The following is a 26,865-nucleotide window of genomic DNA, read 5'->3' as shown; positions in this document are numbered from 1 at the left end:
CGTGTTTACATTTTAAGTAACACGTAATGATACAATAACAGCGTGTTTACATTTTAAGTAACAAGTAATGATACAATAACAGCCTGTTTACATTTTAAGTAACACGTAATGATACAATAAGAGCGTGTTTACATTTTAAGTAACACGTAATGATACAATAACAGCGTGTTTACATTTTAAGTAACACGTAATGATACAATAACAGCGTGTTTACATTTTAAGTAACACGTAATGATACAATAACAGCGTGTTTACATTTTAAGTAACACGTAATGATACAATAACAGCGTGTTTACATTTTAAGTAACACGTAATGATACAATAACAGCGTGTTTACATTTTAAGTAACACGTAATGATACAATAACAGCGTGTTTACATTTTAAGTAACACGTAATGATACAATAACAGCGTGTTTACATTTTAAGTAACACGTAATGATACAATAACAGCGTGTTTACATTTTAAGTAACACGTAATGATACAATAACAGCGTGTTTACATTTTAAGTAACACGTAATGATACAATAACAGCGTGTTTACATTTTAAGTAACACGTAATGATACAATAACAGCGTGTTTACATTTTAAGTAACACGTAATGATACAATAACAGCGTGTTTACATTTTAAGTAACACGTAATGATACAATAACAGCGTGTTTACATTTTAAGTAACACGTAATGATACAATAACAGCGTGTTTACATTTTAAGTAACACGTAATGATACAATAACAGCGTGTTTACATTTTAAGTAACACGTAATGATACAATAACAGCGTGTTTACATTTTAAGTAACACGTAATGATACAATAACAGCGTGTTTACATTTTAAGTAACACGTAATGATACAATAACAGCGTGTTTACATTTTAAGTAACACGTAATGATACAATAACAGCGTGTTTACATTTTAAGTAACACGTAATGATACAATAACAGCGTGTTTACATTTTAAGTAACACGTAATGATACAATAACAGCGTGTTTACATTTTAAGTAACACGTAATGATACAATAACAACGTGTTTACATTTTAAGTAACACGTAATGATACAATAACAACGTGTTTACATTATAAGTAACACGTAATTATACAATAACAACGTGTTTACATTATAAGTAACACGTAATTATACAATAACAACGTGTTTACATTTTAAGTAACACGTTATGATTCAACAACAACGTTCAAGTAAAGTATATAACACATACTCATACACTATGGTAGTTGCCGCCATTCAATGATGCAATTTTCCCAAGTGATAAAAAAATGGTTCTTGTCATTATTGTTTAAATTTGATAGTTCGGATTATTTAATCTGTATATTGAAATGCAGCCTTTAAGTAAATGTCAGGTATTGTTACACAAACGATCAAACTAGTGACACTTTCTAAATCTGAGTTTACAACACTGTCCCTTAAAATACCTGTTTAACATTGTACCTTATAAAGTCTTCATACCACTTTCCTTTACTGTGTAAACTTGTTACAAGGACTATTTGACACGATAGTCAGTGAGAATTGCCCTAATTGTTTAACACTTGATGGTCTGTTGCTATAATTACACATTCCATCCAGCAATAAAGACGCGTGGTTAATACACAGGGTATTTGGTATTGTTACTGTCGTCGCCAGTACAAACACGATTTATCGGAATCCGGTATCACAACATATTTATCTGTAGTTTTGTAAACCGTCTGTAATACCTTTATCTGTAATGACAAGATTACGATAATCATTGATTTCATTTATCAATTCAATATAAGGTATATACGGAGACGTTGGACAATGTAAATTAATTAAACCCTTTATAGACTTATTGTAAATTTTCTATTTCAATCAAAATGTCAGCAAACAATAATGTGAGTGTACGGGGTTAGCATATCGATTTCAATCTCTAGTTGGAATGTTCGTCAACAACTAGAAAAGGGGAAACGGCACTCTGCTGGATACTCTACAGTCAGTTTTCATCACATTCTTTATTGCGTTTAAATGTCTGTTGTGTGTTGGAAAAAATAAATAAATAAATATATAAAAATATAATTATCTCACTAAAGTTGTTTCATTCCACATCTCTTATTTATGCAATAAGTGGCGGACGGCTATGTATTAATACTAATATCTAGGAGTTATAACATCGAGACTATCACATATTTCATTGTCTGTTAATCTTTGTTTGTGTAGAACGTTAAATGTCAGATACAGATATTCACAATACAAAACTTATTAAGTGTATGTTCACTATATTTGGTCATACTACATGTACATCTACTTTTTCATTAAATTGTTTATTTTTCGTATTTTAAATAATTTTGATATTTTAAATAATTTTGATGTTCTAAAGAACTTTAATAAATATTTTTGATATTAATAAATTCTATGTATTCTTACTTGTATGTTACTTATACTTAATTATAAAAACATCATTTCAAAGCATTTCCTTAAACGTAAATCAACACTTTCCATTTAAAATGCCTCTGACTGTATTTTGACGTAGTGATAATGTCATCAGCAGTGATAATGTCATCAGCAGCGATAATGTCATCAGCAGTGATAATGTCATCAGCAGTGATAATGTCATCAGCAGCGATAATGTCATCAGCAGTGATACTAAGTGTTATGACTGATGGAGTTGGGAGTGCTGATTTACGTTGTGAATATCAATGGACTTACAGTATATAATGCAGGAAGAAGCCCTACGATGTAAGATAGAAAAAACGCCTTGTCATAAAGATCCGTATATGTTGATACATATTGCTGTTCCCTTCCCTTCTTTAATAATACCTAAACGTCGGTTAATATTGTAAATTTTATGATAAATTTGCCACTTTTTTTTTTATAGAAATACACTCCGAGGTCATACGATTGCAAAAAGCTTAGCAATTACAGCTAGGGGGTATATATATGTGTAATAAAAAGGGATTAAATGTCCATGTGAAGGAAGTAAATATAGAAAAAATAATATTTACGCCCGGACGAAGATATATTATAAAAAGAAAAATTCTTAACACCGAGTCTTTAGTAATTTCATCTCTTCTAGGAGATTCTTCAGACTGTTTATATAAAGTATATGTTGTGACGTCATAAACTATGACGTCACATAATAGTTCGCTATAACGACGTCCGCCATATACGTAACCGCCATAACGATATCACAGCAATATAAATATATTAATTATAGTCTTCAGGCAAAGAGTACTATTTGTTTAGGATTTAGATATACTAGTAATACTATTACTTACAAAAATAATAATAATAACAAAAAATCAGTAAAAATAAAAATAAAAACACTCCCTGCATATATATATATATATATTATAAATCAGATGAAAAATCTCCTAGAAGAGATGAAAGTACTAAAGACTCGTTGTTGAGAATTTTTCTTTATATATATAACCCTAATATATATATATATATGTATATGCTGTATATCTCCGACTTAATCACCTTTGAAATATTTTTGAACCAATTCAGGTGAATAAAACAAATGTCCGATAAACTCAATGGTAAACACCTTTTTATTTGTACATATTTCATACTACAACACTCATTGGAATTGTGATAATTCTAAAACATTTACCTTCTCTTGGAAAAAAACCTTGTTTAATGAAATCGTGAATTGTTGTAATAACTCAATGGGATATATAAGAAATAATGAATCGCTGTTGAAATACGTAGCGCAATAAAACAGTCAATATATCGGATTAGGGCCATAGGTTTATTTCATTTAAACGCAAATTAGAAGTTGTTCCATCCTTACTAATACCGAATTCAAATATACGGAAATTATAGCAAATATTGTGTTTGAAAAATTTGAGATAACACTGGGTTTTAAAATCCTTCATGAAAAGTGGGAGTACTTATTACATTTGTGTATACCCAGTGTTGATTTGTAAAGTTTGGCCCAGCGCGTTCATTTTATCACAGAGATTAACGGTCTGAATATATCAATATCTGATAACCCCAATTCAGTTCCGTAGATATAGTTGTTTACTCAGATCAATAGCTTTGTATGTACACCAGTAGCTGGGAGAAGTATTTCTGGATATTAATAAGAATTAGTGTTATCAGGTGAATGACACGATAACACAGTGTGACTTACATCTGTAGCATGGGCAGCTTACAATCTAAAACAATATCTACCTGTGATCTTACATCTATAGCATGGGCAGCTTACAATCTAAAACAATATCTACCTGTGATCAATCTAAAACACCAATTCTACCTGTTATCATACAGATCACAACACAGGTATGCTTACATGATTTACTTACAATAGCCTCTTAAGTCGTGTTCAAGAACAAAACTAAAAAGCAAGAACGTAATATTACTAGAAATGAAATTAACTTAAAAGGAACGTCATTACAACCTGATACATATGTACAATGAAATAATCTGTCTCTGAAGATTTAAGGTTAAACCCCCGGAGTGGTAGACGTGATCGTGAGATGTTTGTCCTCCGTCAGTGGTAACGTACATTTCCTGGTAGACACGGTAAACAAACAACTCTCCACACGTCTTAAGTAGTAAATAACAAAGAAGAATCAAGTCAAATATGTCAATCAATAATATTAATTACTTAGTAGATCCCTTTTTTTTTAGTATCTATCTACAGATTATGTTGTCATTTTTTATTTACAAATTATGTTGTCGTCCTTATGCCTTCTTTGCCTCTGTCCCCCCNTTATGTTCTAGTGTGTTAATACAGTGGTTTATCGTTTCCTGACCGAAATTACGTTATGTTTTTTTATGATGAAATGACTCGTCAGAAATAAAAATAAGAATTGCACAAATATAAAATATGCACCAACATGATTAACACATAATTTGTATTTTTTGCATATTATTTAATTAATAGACAGTCACCGTAACGTAATTTGTTAGCGAAGAAGAAGGTGTTTTCATGCCCGCATTGCTGAATGAAATATTTGTCAGCTTGACATGGCCTCAAATATCTGTCATATAGATATTGTTTTAAACGTTTTTCTTTCAACTATGCAAATATATTCAATTTTTATTTATTCTAGGGGGAGAAAATAATTTGTAATCCCTTAATATCAACTCTTGGTTTTTTTTTGGTTTTTTTTTTAAATATTGTCGATCCCATTTTTTGTGTTACATTTCTGTACAGCTAACCAGACATTAAAGAAGAGGTGTTGAATGCTCAGCATGACGTTGAGAAAGGCCTATTACTCCCAGAGTAACAACGTGACATATCAGCTTATCGCCGGAACTATGATCCAAACACACTGATATTCATCATGTATTTTGTTTAAATATGCAATATACATTTTATAGATATATTATTTATGTGAAATTTAGTTGATTAGTTTTCAGATAAATTATGGTTCGTAGTTAAAGAAAACAGATGTTTTATCAAACCCGAATTGTGTTAGAGAGACTCTTTATTTGAAACAAACTTTTACTGCTGTGTTTTAATGTAAAACTCAATATCAATGCTATAGTTTAATAATGCGAGAAGAAATGGAAGTGACCCAAGACATTTTACTCCGATAGGGGAATCGAACCTCGGTCTTTTTTGTGAAAGGCAAGTGCGCTATCCCCTGCATCACCTGACAACCATCGAGCAAGGCTAACATGTAGACAAAACAGTGATAGAGATATTATGATATTATAGTCTCTTCTACTTGTACGGGTTTTATGAACGGAAATAGGATATACACCCCGTACCATATATAATTATTGGGTTGTAGAAACGTTTCCCACAGTATATATATTGTTCACTTGTATACTTTCTTCCTGTTTTCACTAAACGTAAGTTCCTTGACGTATGGAACCTTTACTGCTTCAAACCAAACATTTAAGAACACTAAAACCTCTGTAAACTATTGGTTTTTGACGAATGTTAACCTCAGACTCAAGTGGCGTTTCTTGAACGAAACTTATATATAGACCCAAGTTCCGTAACACAGATATATTGGGCTCAGATATTTTTCTAACTATTATTCTTTTTCTATGGCGGTAATTATGCCCTTCTGTGAAGGACAATCGGTTCTTTGTGCCTTAGAATTTTCGTTTGGAAATGCAGGAAAAACAGTATATATACTGGCCCAAAAAGAAACGTTACATTATTGGATCGATATGCATTAATTCACAGATATCAATAGAATTGCATCAATAAACTGACTTCAGTTTCATTTAAATGTTTCCATAAAATGACATCACTAATGTTTATCAAGCCTACGTAAAAATCAAATTCACAATTAATATCGCGTGAAAGAACCCCTGATGTCGACCTCAGTCTGACAATGACGTCGCATGGACGCGATAAGTCGGTACATAGAACTAAACAGGATCCTCCGTCACTCTTCCCAGAGGTTCTCAGTGGGAAAGAGATCTTGTGATAGATATGGCCAATCAAGGACATTGATGTTCAGATACCTTCAAGACTTGAAACGTGCCGCCATTTATCACAGTAGAACAATAAGTGGTACTCGGTTCTTCTCCCTGTTATGTTGAGCGTTCAGGCTACCGTCGACGATCACAAAATCTGTGCGCCAAATGCTTGATATCCCACCCAACACTATCACGCTTCCATTGCCTAAACGATCTTAACGTAACGTGCATTCGTCCTAACAAAGTTCACAACGCCAACGATACACTCGGGTTTCGCCATCTGAGCGACAAAGTAGATATCGGGACTTATATGAGAAAAAAACCTGTTGCTTCTGGCCTATAGACCGTCGTAAATGTTTTATAGCCACGGTGAGGCAAACGATACAGTTCGCAAGAACGTTCAGGTAGTTTTACCTCAGCCTACCGACGGATTAAAATTGAAGATAAATGCGATGGTGATTGGGGATGTTGGATTCAGTACCTGTCGACGTAGCGTAATGCATGGCCTCGCCGACCTTGAACGATCAGGGCCGTCGCCTTCGTAGCCGTTTAACTGCTCCATAGCCTGGCAATGGTTGTCCCGGCCACACCAAACCGCCGGGCGACCTCACCGTAACTAACTCTACCCGGTATCCTGCTAATTGCTCTTTCAAGGTTAACGCTTTCAAGCCTTGGCATGGCTGCTTTGACATGCAAACCAAACCAACGAATGGTTTTCCTTGTACTTACTAATACGGTGACCCGATATAAAGAAAAACTAGTCCTTTCCACACTTTGTATACAAAGTACATGTGCAAACCCTTCTGCGCATAAATCGAGCACAATGCTACGCTTCAATGGATGTTGTCGTCGTTTACATGACAAAGTTCAAGTCAATACCCGGGGAAAATATTAGAAAGCAATTATGTCTGTTTTATTTGTCAAATTAAATGATACAGTTACTCAGTGACATTGCGGTTAAGCCCAGTTTCTTCATTCTTTCTGGGTTATGATAACCTGCTTTATGCGAACATCATCATGCACTTAGCTTTCCCATATACGATTGCAAAGCAAGGTTAAGTTCTTGAGATAAGTGTTGTTGATAATTTATCAACAGATGATTAAATGTTTATCACCGACAAAGAACCGTGGTCGTTACACGAGTCAGAACAAATGTTGGTTTTGGATCAAAACGTTACCTGGATGATAAATGACATGAAATCCCGTTAAATCTCACGATAAATGGTCCCCTACATTATCAAAGGTTATTGGCAGAATAAGCTTAGTTTAAAAATCCAGGATTGACATTACAAGGATCATTTTTTTCTCTTGATACAATTTCAGTTATCAAAATATTGTCTATGCTTTCCGGATAACCATCACAATCGGCAGTTCAAATGATGTTGAATTCATCACATTATGCAGATTTAAAAGTAACCATGACCTATATTGAGATATTTGAGGTAGATACCTTGATAGTAAAGGCACACCTGGAGTATAATACCTGTAGACAATACAATTAATAAATGTTTGTGTCTCGAATGAATTCACATTGTATAAGGTGTATTGGAGTAAAGTTTACACTCATCCTGTGGTTTACATGACATCATTTTATAACTACTTTTTTTCTCTTATATACTTTTATTCAATCATGTATACAATTGTTACAACATGTGATACATACATACGTCCACATCTAATTACAAGAGTACATCTATTAGAAATGTTTGTAGTGGGATAAATATAATTTACCAATGGAAAAAGACGGAGTAGTCTCCCTTTGCTTACAATAGTAGATGAAAGACTTCAAGAGTAGCAATACAAAATTTGTTTCATAATCAAATCTAGCAATACTGACCCCAAAAAGTATTGATTGAGAATTAAATGGTAGTTCAATGCCATGTTTTATTTGTATAAGATTAAAAAATGAGGACCAATAGACCTTAACATAGCAACAGTCCCAAAATAAATGTAACGTTGTCTCCCTTCCATTTTTACAAAACGTACACCTTTCTGTTTTAATTAGTTTAACTTGCATTAATTTGACATAAGTATATAGAATATTATGCAATATTTTAAACTGGAAGTTCTGAAGTTTGGTGTCATCAGTAAGAAGTCTAGGAGATAAGTAGTAAGTTTGCCATGCTTCATCAGATATAATACCTTGCAAAACCTCATTCCATTTTCCTTGACTTGTTGGTTTTGTTTCATATTTATTAAACAATAATTTCTTGAAATATTTTGTTACTTTATCATTTTTATTAATAAATTCTATCATCTTACACGTAGTAATTTGTATCGGTACATTGTTTTGCTCTCTCAGGATCCGTTTCCAGTCCCTTGGTGTGGCATTTATCAGGCCGTAATACTCTACAAAGGTAGTATCAATATCATATTTTTCTATGAACATTTCAAAAGACATAAAACTGTTATTTATTACAATGTACGTCACGACATGTATAATTACAATGTACGACATGACATGTATAATTACAATGTACATCACGACATGTACACATACAATGTACATCACGACATGTACACATACAATGTACATCACGCCATGTACACATACAATGTACATCACGACATGTACACATACAATGCCATCACGACATGTATACTTACAGTGTACATCATCACATGTATAATTACAATGTACATCATCACGTGTATAATTACAATGTACGTCATGGCATGTATAATTACAATGTACATCACGAGATGTATAATTACAATGTACATCACGACATGTATAATTTCAATGTACATCACGACATGTATAATTACAATGTACATCATGACGTGTATAATTACAATGTAGATCACGACATGTATAATTACAATGCACATCATCACATGTATAATTACAATGTACATCATGACATGTATAATTACAATGTACATCACGACATGTATAATTTCAATGTACATCACGACATATTTAATTACAATGCACATCACGACATGTATCATTACAATGTACATCACGACATGTATCATTACAATGTACATCATGACGTGTATAATTACAATGTACATCATGACATGTATAATTACAATGTACATCATGACATGCATAATTACAATGTACATCATGACGTCTATAATTACAATGTACATCACGACATGTATAATTACAATGTACGTCATGGCATGTATAATTACAATGTACATCATGACGTGTATAATTACAATGTAAATCACGACATGTATAATTACAATGTACATCATGACATGTTTAAGTACAATGTACATCATGGATGTATAATTACAGTGTACATCATGGCATGTATGATTATAAGAGGCCCAGAGGGCCTGTATCGCTCACCTGAATACCTAAGCAATAATGGCAAAATATTCTCCAAATGAGATCAATGGAATATGCCAGACCCCAAGGCCAATCCTTGTAGCATATCCGTATTAGATTTTTCATGCCCAGTAATCTATGTATGGTTATGGGGTGGGGATCTCAACTGTTTCCAAGCTTTGACTCAGAAACTAGGTCCCTAGGGTTGTGGCCAGACCCCAGGATCAATTCTAATATCGTGACTGCATTTGTCTCTTTTTGCCCAGCATTTGTATATATAGTTTTGGGGTGGGGATCTCAACCGTTTCAAAGTTATGACCCAGTTGCCAAGTCTGCAAGGATGGGGCAGACCCTGGGGTCAATGATAATATCATGACTGCATTCGTCTCTTTATGCCCAACAATTGTATATATATTTTTGGGGTGGGGATATTAACCATTTCGAAGTTATGACCCAGGGGTTAAGTCTCCAAGGGTGGGGCAGTCCCCAAGGCAAACCTGAAAGCATATGTGCAATCATCTCTTTATACTCAGCAATTATATATATACGGTTATAGGGTGGGGCTCTCAACTGTTTCCAAAGCTGTGACTAAGAAACTAGGTCCCTAGGAGTTCGGTCAGACCCCCGAAATTGATGATGCATTCCATGTTATAATTCACTTTCTATTTTATTAAGATTTATGTCAAAGTATATAAAGAAATATTAGTATCGAACATGTAGTAAATCTAAGCTTATACATTAAGTGAAAACAATATTAAGGAATTAAACACAACGAATAAATTGATACATTTTGCATTCAAGACATAATTGATAAATAGAACGAAAAGTTAATGTAACACTGTTACTTATTGAAGTTTTTATCGTCTGTTTGTTCAAGGTTTTACATACTTATATTGACGTATTTTCATTTTTTGTTCCAAACACCCTATATACTATTCCGTCTTTGCGTATTGCAGAGTTATCTTCTCTTTGGAGCATGTATTGATTGTTACGTCATTGGTCTGAGCGAGAAAATTACGTCGTTTTCTCAAAAATTGAGGACGTTACTCTCACAAACAAGTGACGTAACAATCAATACCTGCTCCCAAGAGAAGATAACTCTTCAATACGCAAAGACGGAATAGGCTATATAGATGTTTTATCGGTATACAGTGTAAATTGATAATCATGAAACAAGAATGCATAAATTCAATAAAAATGAAGGATGCTTCGAAGCATTAAACTTATTTGACTTACCTGTAATTTGAGAATAAGAATTAAAATGGATTTATATTTGACATATAGCTATTTAAATCAAACAATTTGTAATAAATACTTTTACATCGTAAACCTTAATTACATGTATACTCATATACATGTGATTAATCCATGATTAAGATTATTTCTAGTTTTAAAACGGGCAAGTGACAAATTACACCATGAACTCGCAATTATGATTTAATTTTTCATTAAGACATAATTAAAATATATTAACATATTTCATTTTGAATGTCTTAATGGAGCAACAGACGAAGGTCTAATGTTTTTAATCGGTATATATATGCATGTAGAGTATATATTATAATTCACCTCGCCACGTAACTGTGTGTGTAGATCAGCTGACGTGACAGGATTTACATCCGAGTTTTACATGCTTATAATTAAAAATAAATAACTGTCCAGATAATTAAAAGTGCCAATTTTCTTGGTGATTTAATGCTCGTTTTCCCCCGAATTGAGTAAACTGGTGCGAAAATCCACACGCGAATATCTATTTATAGAATATACAAAAATGTCCATATTTCAGCAGTAACACATCTCTTTTACTTATCCAGATGCTTACGAACTTTTCGAAATAAAAAACAGAAATATCTAAAAACGCTTACTTTAGCTATCAGATGGCGACTTTTGTCTGGAACATGTTTGAGCATATTTCAGGAGCCAAGTTGTTTCTATTCCACAATGGAATAACCGGCACCTGTTTTGGCGTGGATTCCTGACATCATTACTTTTACTCTACACATCATTATTAATTTTATGTTGTTACCCTTTTTTTCAGTCTGCATCTTTCCTTGCACAAATCCTACATGTCTCATGTTAAAATGGAAAGTAACCGATCTTACTGGTTATACGCCCTGGTTTTGTTACAAACAATGTTATATATATAAATTATTTATTTATTTGATTAATTGTAGGTCACATTTTTAAGACGAAATGCAGGAAGATATCATGTTGAATGCGGTCGGGCATATTTTTGTTTCTCTACTGTAATAACAAGTTTTGACTGGCAAAAGGGTAAGCATTTACATTGATCATTACTATTTGCACAGTACCGGGACATTAATGAATATTGATGAGGTATTTTGGCTTTTAAACTGAGTGTGTAGCTTATACAATACAGTCAGAAGTACACTTAATACTCACGCAAGCCGAAGACTTAGTAAAATAAAATATAATTAATGGTCACCACGCGTTTAATGGATTACGTCAGCTTGTCTTAACGTTTATTTTTTTTTACATAAACATGATAATGCATATCGATATGATATTTCGTTAGCATTTAAATGAAAAATTCTGATCAATTTATTTCTGTCATTTAATTGGAATACTTGTGACACTATTCATACTATCTTATACAATATTCAAAAATCCTTGTAGTAAAATGTTTGTTAGCAAAATACGTTTTCTTTTTAAATTTAATACTTGAAATGATATTTGTTTCAGCTGCCAATTTCTGGATTAAAACAAAATGATTTTTAGATTGTGGCTTAGTATATTTTTGATACTTAATTACTCGCCAAGCTGTGACCCAAACAGACATAACTCCCGGGCTAACAGGATCCTCGATCGGATTACAAAGTTTATCGCCAGCGACGTAGCTGCCGAATCAAAGGCAAAACTTCTTGGAGTGCTTATGAACGTAAGTTTATATTTCATGAAAATTCCTCCATAGAGAGAGTGGTGTGTATAATTGTATGTATGATAATCCACATTCAGTCCGGTAATTCGATCGACAGGTTAAATATTCGGTTAGCTTGTGAAATATATTATATACAGGTTAAGTTTGAGGTTTGTTTGTTACTATGTATTATATACAGGTTTAGTTAAGGTTAGTTTGTTACCGTATACTATATAAAGGTTTAGTTAAGGTTAGTTTATTACCATATACTATATACAGGTTAGGTTTGAGGTTTGTTTGTTATCATATATTATATACAGGTTTAGTTTAGGTTAGTTTGTTACCGGATACTATATAAAGGTTTAGTTTAGGTTAGTTTGTTACCATATACTATATACAGGTTTAGTTTAGGTTAGTTTGTTTCCATATATTATATACAGGTTAAGGTTTAGGTTAGTTTGTTACCATATATTATATACAGGTTTAGTTTAGGTTAGTTTGTAACCATAAATTATATACAGGTTAAGGTTTAGGTTAGTTTGTTACCATATATTATATACAGGTTTAGTTTAGGTTAGTTTGTTACGATATATTAGATACAGGTTAAGTTTGAAGTTAGTTTGTTACTATATATTATATACAGGTTTAGTTTAGGTTAGTTTGTTACCATATATTATATACAGGTTTAGTTTAGGTTAGTTTGTTACCATATAGTATAAACAGGTTAAGTTGGATGTTAGTTTGTTACTATATATTATATACAGGTTTAGTTCTGGTTAGTTTTTTACCATATATTATATACAGGTTTAGTTTAGGTTAGTTTGTTACCATATATTATATACAGGTTAGTTTGTAACTATATATTATATACAGGTTTAATTTAGGTTAGTTTGTTACCATATATAATATACAGGTTAAGGTCTAGGTTAGTTTGTTACCATATATTATATACAGGTTTAATTAAGGTTAGTTTGTTACTATATATTATATACAGGTTAAGTTTAGGTTAGTTTGTTACTATAAATTATATACAGGATTAGTTTAGGTTAGTTTGTTACCATATATTATATACAGGTTAGGTGTTACTATATATTATATACAGGTTAAGTTAAGGTTAGTCTGTTACCATATATTATATACAGGTTAAGTTTGAGGTTTATGGATTTTCATTTGTTGGCCTTAGGTTCCATTGAAAACTGCTAATCAGATGAAATAGCCACATGATATTATGAAACTATTGTTAACGGTAAAATAGATGGTTAAGATTTATGCGTGGTATTGCTTCACTACTCATTGTTTTTAATATGTAATTGGTTTACAACACAAGGTTGTCAACTCTGCAGGCAACTATCTGTCCCCGGGGTTGCCCACCAATCTGTAGATGGGATATATTCTAGCACGGATTACGTGAAATACTATTTAAAAAAAAAAGTATAATCCGTTGCAGATAAAACGTTATAGATGGTTAATTTGCATCTTCAATGTCTAAAGATTGACATTAAGCACCAGCGATGAGTCATGAATAGACAACACGATTTTGTGACATTTTTGTTGCTTTTAAGATGTGCTTACTATTTCTTAAAAAGGTTCTTCCTCACTTATTAACTAACATTTGATGTCTAGTGGTTATTTTGTGATGTTTTCTGTGTTCTTGAAGATCAATTGTTTAACTTTTGTACGTGTACAATGTATATACATAAAGAATTATAATGAATAATTTTGTTTTATTCTAAGGTTTCGGACACTGTCCCAGTGACAAAAACTCCACAAGTAAGTATACTGAACAGTGACACTCTGTGATACAGTAATATATTTCCCTGTCAATATCAATGTTAACTGTGACACTCTGTGATACAGTAATAGATTCCCCTGTCAATATCAATGTCAACTGTGGCACTCTGAGATACAGTAATATATTCCCCTGTCAATGTCAATGTCAACTGTGGCACTCTGAGATACAGTAATATATTACCGTGTCAATATCAATGTTAACTGTGACACTCTGTGATACAGTAATAGATTCCCTTGTCAATATCAATGTTAACTGTGACACTCTGAGATACAGTTATATATTCCCTGTCAATATAACTGTTAACTGTGACACTCTGAGATACAGTAATAGATTCCCCTGTGACTATCAATGTTAACTGTGACGCTCTGAGATACAGTTATATATTCCCTGTCAATATCAATGTTAACTGTGACACTCTGTGATACAGTTATATATTCCCTGTCAATATCAATGTTAACTGTGACACTCTGTGATACAATAATAGATTCCCCTGTCAATATCAATGTTAACTGTGACACTCTGAGATACAGTAATAAATTCCCCTGTCAATATAAATGTTTACTGTGACACTCTGAGATACAGTAATATATTACCGTGTCAATATCAATGTTAACTGTGACACTCTGAGATACAGTAATAGATTCCCCTGTGACTATCAATGTTAACTGTGACACTCTGTGATACAGTTATATATTCCCTGTCAATATCAATGTTAACTGTGTCACTCTGTGATACAGTAATAGATTCCCCTGTCAATATCAATGTTAACTGTGACACTCTGTGATACAGTAATAAATTCCCCTGTCAATATAAATGTTTACTGTGACACTCTGAGATACAGTCATATATTACCGTGTCAATATCAATGTTAACTGTGACACTCTGAGATCCAGTAATAGATTCCCCTGTGACTATCAATGTTAACTGTGACACTCTGTGATACAGTTATATATTCCCTGTCAATATTAATGTTAACTGTGACACTCTGTGATACAGTAACAGATTTCCCTGTCAATATAAATGTTTACTGTGACACTCTGAGATACAGTAATAGATTCCCGTGACACTCTGAGATACAGTAATAGATTCCCCTGTGACTATCAATGTTAACTGTGACGCTCTGTGATACAGTTATCTATTCCCTGTCAATATTAATGTTAACTGTGACAATCTGAGATCCAGTAATAGATTCCCCTGTGACTATCAATGTTACCTGTGTCACTCTGTGATACAGTTATATATTCCCTGTCAATATCAATGTTCACTGTGACACTCTGTGATACAATAATAGATTCCCCTGTCAATATCAACGTTAACTGTGACACTCTGAGACACAGTGATAGATTCCCTTGTCAATATCAATGATTACTGTGACACTCTGTGATATCAACGTTTACTGTGACACTCTGAGATACTGTAATATATTTCCCTGTCAATATCAATGTTCACTGTGACACTCTGTGATATCAACGTTTACTGTGACACTCTGTGATATCAATGTTTACCGTGACACTCTGAGATACAGTAATCTATTCCCCTGTCAATACCAATGTTAACTGTGACACTCTGTGATACATTAATAGATTCCCCTGTCAATATCAATGTTAAGTGTGACACTCTGAGATACTGTAATATATTTCCCTGTCAATATCAATGTTCACTGTGACACTCTGTGATACAGAAACAGATTCCCCTGTCAATATCAACGTTAACTGTGACACTCTGAGACACAGTGATAGATTCCCTTGTCAATATCAACGTTTACTGTGACACTCTGTGATACCGTAATAGATTCCCCTGTCAATATCAACGTTAACTGTGACACTCTGAGATATAGTGATAGATGCCCTTGTCAATATCAATGTTACGTTTACTGTGATATCAATGTTTACTGTGACGCTCTGAGATACAGTGATAGATTCCCCTGTCAATATCACTGTTAACTGTGACACTCTGTGCTCCAGCAACAGATTCCCCTGTCAATATCAATGTTAACTTCCCCTGTGACTATCAATGTTAACTGTGACAATCTGAGATCCAGTAATAGATTCCCCTGTGACTATCAATGTTAACTGTGACGCTCTGTGATACAGTTATCTATTCCCTGTCAATATTAATGTTAACTGTGACAATCTGTGATACAGTTATATATTCCCCTGTGACTATCAATGTTAACTGTGACACTCGGTGATACAGGAATACATTCCCCTGTCAATATCAATGTCAACTGTGGCACTCTGAGATACAGTAATATATTTCCCTGTTAATATCAATGTTAACTGTGACAATCTGTGATACAGTTATATATTCCCCTGTGACTATCAATGTTAACTGTGACAATCTGAGATCCAGTAATAGATTCCCCTGTGACTATCAATGTTAACTGTGACACTCTGAGATACAGGAATAGATTCCCTTGTCAATATCAATGTTTACTGTGACACTCTGTGATACAGTAATAGATTCCCCTGTCAATATCACTGTTAACTGTGACACTCTGAGATACAGTGATAGATTCCCTTGTCAATATCAATGTTACGTTTAACTTTGAACTTTAAGTTAAGTCATTTTACGAAAAATTATGACCAAAACATCAAAAACTAATTACAACAGAATGTATGTTTTGGTTTTCACAATGATGTTATTATAAAATTAAAACAAGTAATAAAGAATGAACCGTGGGAATATATGCTCGTCAAAGTTTGTTAATTTAGTGAAATTGATTATTTCAAGGTGAAAAAAACATTTCTTTGAGACCTTTTTTCTGATATAATATATGAATATATATTTATTTGTAGATATGTTTTGTTGCAGTTAATTTGATGTTAAACCGTTAATTGACTGGACTACATGACTTTACACAAGGAAGCAACGTATCCCAGTTCTATCATTAACGTCACAAAGAGATGAATTGCCGCTATTTCATTGGACGTTTTTAGGGGATTTATACTGTCATACATTTTCGAAAATAATATATAAAAAGAAACATAATATGGTACGGAAATCATATAAAACATTGTTTTTAGAACTTATGTGTAAAAACAGCGGTACTACATACGCGATACAGTGTTCCCCTTTCCACTTAGACACCAGTAATGTTTATAGTATCAATAAAATGTTGTATACACTGTGTAATAATTGTACATTTCACAGAAACCAGTCACTGTCCCACCTCAATTGGTGATTGGACCGGGTGGTAAAGGGGGAAAAGCTTCCTCTCTAGAACCGATAGACCAGCTCTTAATGGATGCTGCAGGTATGGTACCAGGCATGTATCTTTAATACATAGTAGATATCGGGTGCTTTGTATAACTGAATTCAGTTAACATAGATTACTTTTATCATAGAAATAAACTTTTAACATGTTACTTGTTTTCACAAGCTTGTATTTTTTCGTCTGCAGAGCTTTAAACATTTATAACTAATAATTCTTAATTGCAAGTTAAACGTAGTGCATTGTACAAATTATTTATTAATCTTTCATAGCATAAGCTAACTAAATCAAAACGGCGTATGGATATATACATATTTCTATTTTGGAAATAATTTCAAACCGATGAAATGATTGATGAAATGACATTTGTTAAAAAAACGCTGCCTCTTAATCCATTGAGGCCCACGAATTATATCTATGTTTTTTTCTTTATTCATTTTTTGAATTACATATCCGCATGCATTACATGATATAGAATTTCGAGTTGGCTGTTCCAAGAAATACACATGAAGCTAATTTTAGAACATCGATAACGTTTAGTTAACAGCGAGAGATCTGATGGATTAACATGACAGTAAAAAGGTGTCGATTTAAGGAATGACCAACATTTTGTTTTGGTATATACGGTATATACCAAAACAAAACCTTGGGCATTCTTAAAAAAATATTTTTAAAAAAGTAGACAAACATGTTTTAAATGCACAATAAAAGGTTTATTTAATTTGTACGTAAACTAAACAATTGCGCTAAAATAAAGATGCGTTGTAATTTTGCATTCTGAAGTGTAAAAAGTAGTTCCGTCATCAATTGTTTTTCTTTATAGGTAAATACGATATATACCAAAGAATTTATGGGGGAGATAGGCAAAATTAAAGTATTAATAAATACGTGTAAATACGTAGATGTTGTGATACTAGAAACATAAAGAAAAGGTGTCCCTTGCATTACAATAAATAAATGACAGACATGCCCACAGCTAACTGAGATAGTCATTACGTAACACAATACACAAGTAAGTGTTGATGGGGTCAAAAAATAGTGTAAGATAGTGTAAATATCACTTGATTGTATATTCGTAAATATGCATATTGCCTTTATCCTTAGATACTCAGATAAACCGCGTGCACGGATACATTTCAACTGAAACCGTTCTGAATTCCATCATAAATATTACTCAGCTGCACACTGTGTTGTATCTTTGAGCAAGATGCTTTACTCCGCTTGTTCCAGTCTACTCAGCTGTAAATGAGTACGTGGTTTGGCAGTGGTAGGATTGTTGAAAGCTAGCTGTGAGCGCCTAAATAGCAGCACCGGCTGTATGTCCCCCATGGAAGCGAGAAAGATATATTGGGTGATCATTTGTGAACCTCTTGGAGACGACCTACGAACTAGGTTTTGATAAAGCGGTATCAAAGAACCTCGAACTATTATTATTATTATTGAAAAGATGCATTTCAGTCTTCAATATGAGGGTTTAGTCAGGTCTTATTATTTATACCGGTTTATAGATATAACACATACCCTCTTATCCTTTACAAGAAGCCATTTCTATTTGGTATACTCAAAAAAGATGTTTTTTAAAAGACTACATAAAGAAGTATAAAGTAAGGGGTCTCCTCTAATAAAAGTCTTAAATATCTACAAATAAATAAAGCAATCCACGCCCCTGTGGTACTATGCAAATGCATTTTCTTTATCAATGTTTAATATCGTATTATTAAAGTAGGAATATTCAGCGATATAACTGCTGACCTAGTCCGGATCCTTTAACTATCGAATCATATCACTATTATTAAGTGAAATTTAGATAAAACATACTGGACAAAACAAAACGACGTAAATTACTTTCTCTTTAATATTTGTATTTCGTCGTAACGCAATATCCTATGGCAGGTGTTAATTATGCATAGGATCACAGTAGCCTTCTAGCTTCACATTAGAGGGGATTTCCCTAAGGCTCAATTAATACACTGTAAAGCAGCATACTGGGAAGCTCGGGGTCGTTGGTTCGATCCCCGGTGATACATTAATTGTAGCACACTACTCTCTTGTAAAGCTAGGGTCGCTGGTTCGATCCCCGGTGGTACATTGTAGCACACTACTCTCTTGTAAAGCTAGGGTCGCTGGTTCGATCCCCGGTGTTACATTGTACCACACTACTCTCTTGTAAAGCTAGGGACGCTGGTTCAATCCCCGGTGGTACATTGTAGCACACTACTCTCTTTGAAAGCTAGGGTCGCTGGTTCAGTCCCCGGTGGTACATTGTAGCACACTACTCTCTTGTAAAGCTGGGGGTCGCTGGTTCGATCCCCGGTGGTACATTGTAGCACACTACCCTCTTGGAAAGCTAGGATCGCTGGTTCGATACCCGGGGGTACATTATAGCCACTACTCTCTTGGAAAGCTAGGATCGCTGGGTCGATCCCCGGTGGTACATTGTAGCACACTACTCTCTTGTAAAGCTAGGGTCGCTGGTTCGATCCCCGGTGGTACATTGTTGGACACTACTCTCTTGTAAAGCTAGGATCGCTGGTTCGATCCCCGGTGGTAAATTGTAGCACACTACTCTCTTGGAAAACTAGGGACGCTGGTTTGATCCACGGTGGTACATTGTAGAACACTACTCCCTTTCCTTTTGCAATACAAATTCGTCAACCTTAATCTACATTGTCCAACATACACGAACATGACCTACGCCAACAGGAAGCATGGCACACAATGTGGTTATGAAAGATGTATTAAGTCCACATATATATAATAAATTACTAATTCATATACTGTAGATAGTAGACGCTTTTATAATCCCGTGTATGACTCACGTTTATATTTAATGATAGAAGGTGGAAGACACTGCTGGTGAATGCTTTAATCCACGGGGTGTACTCTAACCTATAGGCCATATCTACTTATTTTGGGTAGGGGTACGATTAATTATATAACACTTTACACATTATTAATGTGAAATTAACCAGTAATAATCAATATTTCAGATTGTATAATTAAGAAGCATCATATTCCTTTTCTTCGGTTTCAACAGTAGCTTGAAATTCCACCGCTTTATATCCTAGCCTCACCGATGATTCCTAGAAAGAGGAAACTTTGCCATACTGAATCTGTTAACGAATGTTATAGGTGCATCCCATGCGTGTGTTACGTTTATCTAATGTGTACTGTTTACTGTGAAAGTATAAATGAAAAGGTTCAAACTAACTTACAAAACAAAATGTCAACATTTCTATGACATTTAAATATGACATATTATGTAATCTATTTCAGAACCAGGTACGGCGTTTAATGAGCCGGAGATCCTGGCGGACTCGGATGTCGTGAAATTTGACGGAGACATACTAATGAAGTTAGAACAATTTGCAAAGATACAGAGAAATGTGTAAATATCAAACCTTTAAAGAGTATTTATGCAATGTATTACACGACGTTTTATGTCAAGAAATAGTCCTTTACAATTAAACGGATTAAGGGATCCCTATCTTACTGCAGGCGAAACACTAGAGATACCACTGTCTTTTTTGTTTACTGAATAGCCTTCCCTTAATTATGTATTATATATAACTGTAACGTCATTGCACCCATATCGGGACAGTACTCAAAAAGGGAGCTTTATTGGCTGCTGATTATCGTTACATTGACAATGTAAAGGTAAGAGTATTTACCAAAACAAACCTTTCCTGATTTACGTGCCGTGCGACGCTATTTATTTGGATTTCATTTTTTAAAGTCTATTTTATCAAAACTAATGCTAGTTTGGAGAGACATTTAATTAGAATCCTTGGTGACTCTAAAATATTTCAACTATGCATATTTTCTGCCGATATTGATCATTTATCCCCAAATATTCGCCAATATTTCATAATACAAATACCGAAGTGGCCCTTTCAGAGTACTGTTACGACGGTTCAAGGGCCTACGTAACCGTGATAGTATTTTGTGTTCTATTTATCGAACCACGCGCCCGAAATATCAACTGATAAAAGAAATGAAAAGTGGATATTATCATTTTTATGAAAAATGAAAATAAATATAATTGGAACTGAAAGTATGGTAAAAACAACATTGATATTTATCTTAAAAATGTCCAGGTTTAGGTACAGTGACGTTAGCGTAATGGGGCGATGCCGCTTTCGTTGAACAGAGAGCTCAATTGGCTATAGCAAAGGTATGGCAATTTTAGGTCCAGAGTTCGAACCCTGCTGTAACTGCTTTTTGTTTCATTTTGTTTTTTCTCAAAACACCTTTGTTGGTAGATTTTGTTTATTTTATTTCCATTATTGTTTTATAAAACTCCCGAAAGGTCTGGTTCTTTCCAAAAAAATATTGATCAAAGCTATGGTCATGTCTGAAAAGAGTTTTAATCTAAAACTATACACCCATTTTATCATAATGTTTCAATACTCCTGCTTGGATTCAATACGCCTACTAACGAGTCTGCGGTTTGTTTGTACATCAACGTCAATTTAGCCTATGAATACGTCAGTGGAGTGCCGGAAGTAGTCGTACTTACATATTGTGTTCTTCTTTTATTTTAGAAGTTTACGATTGAAATCAGCATATGTGTATATGTTATAAGGTATTAACCTAGCAATCAATACCGAAAAGGTATTTATCTTATATTCTAAGGAAGACTGTTTCGGCAACTGCTACTGTGAAAGACGTGCACACGTCCAATATTTCAGAAATTATAAAAAAATGATTTATTGGTAAGCAGTTCATATCAAATTTGTCTCATGCAGGTTTATACCCCATAAACCGCTACACACCAGGATTCAGTCCTTCACAAACTCACTAGGATCACCTAAATCAAGTTATTATATATTGCAGATAAGGTATAAACAAAATATAAAAGAAATAAAATATGATGATTTGATTTTTTTTTTTTATTTTAGAACTTAAACAATCGTCTTTTTTTATTCGAAGGACATTGAGTCTATTTGAAGAAGCGCTAGAGAAAAACTTGGAACAAGAAAAACTAAACATTACTTTACTGGAATGGATCAACTCGCTAGTGCCACGTTCATCGTCTCGTAAGGTGCGAGCAGCCAGACGGGACCCGCGACGGTTCTGGAGGAATGGCGTCGTGCCTATCAGAATCGACAGTAACAACTTCCGTAAGTAGGCCAGTGTTCCAAAGATATTCGTTAATAATTGTATTTAAGCAGTTTTACATACAAAAACAGACGCCTGTTTTATAACAAAGATCTGTGAAATAGGAACCGTTGTATGCAGAACTACTTATCACGACCATCGTTGGGAGAGAGAAATACACTCCTGATTTATTAATATTTGTCTAAATAAACATTTATTGTTTGTATTATATATAAGTGAAAGCAATATGATCTCTATAGACGGGTAGTCTTTGTAGGGGGTAGTAAGGGATCGTTAAAGACTGGTTGATTTAAAGGTTTGTAACATTGGAAGTCTATGTATAAGACAATAGGACAAACTTTTTCAAGTTTACTATGTACAAGGGCACATGTGTTGTAAGTAATACCTTTTGGGACGCTATGGTATTTTTTCTTCTTAATTTTCCCTACCAAATGATACTATGTTGTAGGGTAAGGGTTAGGTGATACTATGTTGTAGGAAGTGTCCACAATGATACTTTGTTGTAGGAAGTTTCCACAATGATACTGTGTTGTAGTAAGTGTCCACATTGATACTTTATTGTAGGAAGTGTCCACAATGATATTTTGTTGTAGGAAGTGTCCACAATGATACTGTGTTGTAGGAAGTGTCTACAATGATACTTTGTTGTAGTAAGTGTCCACAATGATACTATGTTGTAGGAAGTGTCCACAATGATCCTTTGTTGTAGGAAGCGTCCACAATGATACTTTGTTGTAGGAAGTGTCCACAATGATACTATGTTGTAGGAAGTGTCCACAATGATCCTTTGTTGTAGGAAGCGTCCACAATGATACTTTGTTGTAGTAAGTGTCCACAATGATACTATGTTGTAGGAAGTGTCCACAATGATCCTTTGTTGTAGGAAGCGTCCACAATGATACTGTGTTGTAGCAAGCGTCCACAATGATACTTTGTTGTAGGAAGCCTCCACAATGATACTGTGTTGTAGGAAGCGTCCACAATGATACTATGTTGTAGGAAGTGTCTACAATGATACTATGTTGTAGGAAGTGACCACAATGATTCTTTGTTGTAGGAAGTGTCCACAATGATACTTTGTTGTAGGAAGTGTCCACAATGATACTGTGTTGTAGTAAGTGTCCACAATGATACTTTGTTGTAGGAAGTGTCCACAATGATACTGTGTTGTAGGAAGCGTCCACAATGATACTATGTTGTAGGAAGTGTCTACAATGATACTATGTTGTAGGAAGTGTCCACAATGATTCTTTGTTGTAGGAAGTGTCCACAATGATACTTTGTTGTAGTAAGTGTCCACAATGATACTATGTTGTAGGAAGTGTCCACAATGATACTTTGTTGTAGGAAGTGTCCACAGGACGAGTCCACAATGATACTATGTTGCAATGATACTTTATTGTAGGAAGTGTCCACAATGATATTTTGTTGTAGGAAGTGTCCACAATGGTATTTTGTTGTAGGAAGTGTCCACAATGATACTGTGTTGTAGGACGAGTCCACAATGATACTATGTTGTAGGAAGTGTCCGCAATGATACTTTGTTGTAGAAAGTGTCGACAATGATACTTTGTTGTAGTAAGTGTCCACAATTATACTGTGTTGTAGGAAGTGGCCACAATGATACTGAGTTGTAGGAAGTGTCCACACTGATACTATGTTGTAGGAAGTGGCCACAATGATACTGAGTTGTAGGAAGTGTCCACAATCATACTATGTTGTAGGAAGTGGCCACAATGATACTTTGTTGTAGTAAGTGCCCACAATGATACTATGTTGTAGGAAGTGTCCACAATGATATATTGTTGTAGTAAGTGTCCACAATGATACTTTGTTGTAGAAAGTGTCCACAATGATACTTTGTTGTAGGAAGTGTCCACAATGATATATTGTTGTAGTAAGTGTCCACAATGATACTGTGTTGTAGGAAGTGTCCACAATGATACTTTGTTGTAGGAAGTGTCCACAATGATACTGTGTTGTAGTAAGTGTCCACAATGATACTTTGTTGTAGTAAGTGTCCACAATGATACTATGTTGTAGGAAGTGTCCACAATGATACTTTGTTGTAGGAAGTGTCCACAATGATACTTTGTTGTAGTAAGTGTCCACAATGATACTTTGTTGTAGTAAGTGTCCACAATGATACTTTGTTGTAGTAAGTGTCCACAATGATACTTTGTTGTAGTAAGTGTCCACAATGATACTTTGTTGTAGGAAGTGTCACAATGATACTTTGTTGTAGTAAATGTCCACAATGATACTATGTTGTAGGAAGTGTCCACAATGATACTTTGTTGTAGGAAGTGTCACAATGATATTTTGTTGTAGTAAGTGTCCACAATGATATTTTGTTGTAGGAAGTAATCACAAGAAGCGAATAGCTCGATCGATGGACAGAATTTCGGAGGCAACATGCATTTGTTTTGACATTATTACAAAAGCCGAAGCACTTGCATATAAGCCGCACATCAGAATAATCGACGGAAATGGGTAAGTTTAAAATAAAAACCACGAAATGAAAAACAAATGTTGTTAGATGAAATAAATAGATAGAACATCGCAGCAAGTCGTTTCCATGTTACAATGGTTAAAATCAGTTTCAATAGGGTTATGGTTTGGGTTAGGTTTAATGAGTTATGGTTAGAAGAACATGTTTAACATACTGCAGCTAAAGTATGTAGATTATGGACGTGTTACTATGACTGCTGTCGGAAACACGGTCTTCTTGAGGCAAACATTCTTTTTCATGATCCTGCATTTCAAATTAAATTTTCATTTCAACCGTTTTGAGAGAAAAAAATCCTTTGTACTAATTGCATTTGAAACATGCCAATCATTGACATCATAATTTTTATTAAATTCTGTAATTTTCACAAAATGTAAAATGAAGATAAATGAAATATAAAGCAATTGTGTAATTATTCAACTTTTCAGTTTGTTGTACTCTTTCTGCATTAAATAATGTATCCTGTTTATTGTTTAATTTTAGGTACCATCCAAAAATTAAAAAAACCCACACAAACCCCGCTTATTGTAACGGGTTATATATCTTTTATCTAACGTCCTCGTTGTTCATGAAAACATCCTTAAGTCAAACCAATTACAACAGCAATAAGGCAATTCAACATTATGCTGGTATTGAGTTCTGGATTCTGAGTAGCTCAAACTATGTATGTATGTATGTATGTATGTATGTATGTGTGTTTGTGATTCGTGTGAGTATATATACATGAAGAATTCCTGAATTTTATTTTTTTGTGTACATGTACCATATTTTACACTGCATTTCCCAAACTCTCTTCTAACTTCCCCTGTAATTTGACCCTACTCACGTCACTATCCCTAAGCTATAGTTGTTAATGTTGGTTACGATGAAAGGTAACATATTTATATAAGTGTATTAACACGTGTTTCTGTCTCCAATTCATTTATATTCAATCCTGTTTGTATTACACACATTATGTGAATAAAACAAAGTTTAAACTATATATCTTTTGATATAAATCAAATATTTGTTTGGCTAAATGTAATTTTATCAGCATGCATAGAGTTGTTCATTAAATCACCTCCACATTATTGAATAATCATTATGTGAAAGTTTCAACAAATCCACCTGGTAAATTGTGAAATAAGGCACTTCTTTAATTCAAACGTAGATATATCAGGTCATACAGAAAGGGCAAGAGACATCGCACCCGTTCCGATTTCAGATTTCAGATTTTATTTCCAACACTCAGACACATGAAAATGTGTAACATGAGGTACATGTACATGAATTCATATGTTAAATTATGACAGGATGGACAGGTGTATGCATGTATATGAAGATACTGATTTTCATCAGACACTATTTTAAGAGAAATTTTCATCAGACACTATTTTAAGGGAATTTTCATCAGACACTATTTTAAGAGAATTTTCATCAGACACTATTTTAAGAGAATTTTCATCAGACACTATTTTAAGAGAAACGAAAGAAGACCAACTAATAAAAATATTAAAACCGAGTCTCAACAGGCCACAATAAAATTTTACGCCAAATTGTCCACCAATCTTGTGTACTTCGTGACGTCACGTTACTATTGTAGTGTGATGACATGTAATTGTGACGTCACGACGTTGTTCTCTTTTGAATAAACCTGAAGAGCCCTGTGAAGGGTGAAAGCAGCTAGTTTTTTAGTCGGTCGTTAATTTTATTTTTTCTATAT

The 26,865-nt window shown here is 33.9% G+C and overlaps 1 protein-coding gene across 5 annotated transcripts in view; it reads left to right on the top strand.

The window, feature by feature from the left end:
* The window catches only part of LOC110456259 (zinc metalloproteinase nas-15-like), a 42,933-nt gene that overhangs the window by 5,466 nt on the left and 10,602 nt on the right, over positions 1–26,865 (top strand). For 2 of the 5 annotated variants that reach the window (XM_021506874.1, XM_021506871.1), the window contains exons 2-8: positions 11,824–11,923; positions 12,353–12,548; positions 14,262–14,297; positions 17,473–17,587; positions 20,810–20,921; positions 22,466–22,656; positions 25,015–25,147. In XM_021506874.1, coding sequence (XP_021362549.1) covers positions 12,378–12,548; positions 14,262–14,297; positions 17,473–17,587; positions 20,810–20,921; positions 22,466–22,656; positions 25,015–25,147 — 758 coding nt within the window. In that variant the 5' untranslated portion in view covers positions 11,824–11,923; positions 12,353–12,377. Of the gene's footprint in view, positions 1–8,455; positions 8,471–8,662; positions 8,718–11,823; positions 11,924–12,352; positions 12,549–14,261; positions 14,298–17,472; positions 17,588–20,809; positions 20,922–22,465; positions 22,657–25,014; positions 25,148–26,865 lie in introns of those variants that run through there. The other 3 variants (XM_021506873.1, XM_021506872.1, XM_021506875.1) reach the window with 3 other exon arrangements.

Source organism: Mizuhopecten yessoensis, unplaced genomic scaffold (assembly GCF_002113885.1).
Source record: "Mizuhopecten yessoensis strain PY_sf001 unplaced genomic scaffold, ASM211388v2 scaffold8593, whole genome shotgun sequence".
NCBI lineage: Eukaryota > Metazoa > Mollusca > Bivalvia > Pectinida > Pectinidae > Mizuhopecten > Mizuhopecten yessoensis.
The sequence above is the reverse complement of the archived record's forward strand: the minus strand, read 5'-3'. Positions and strand labels throughout refer to the sequence as shown.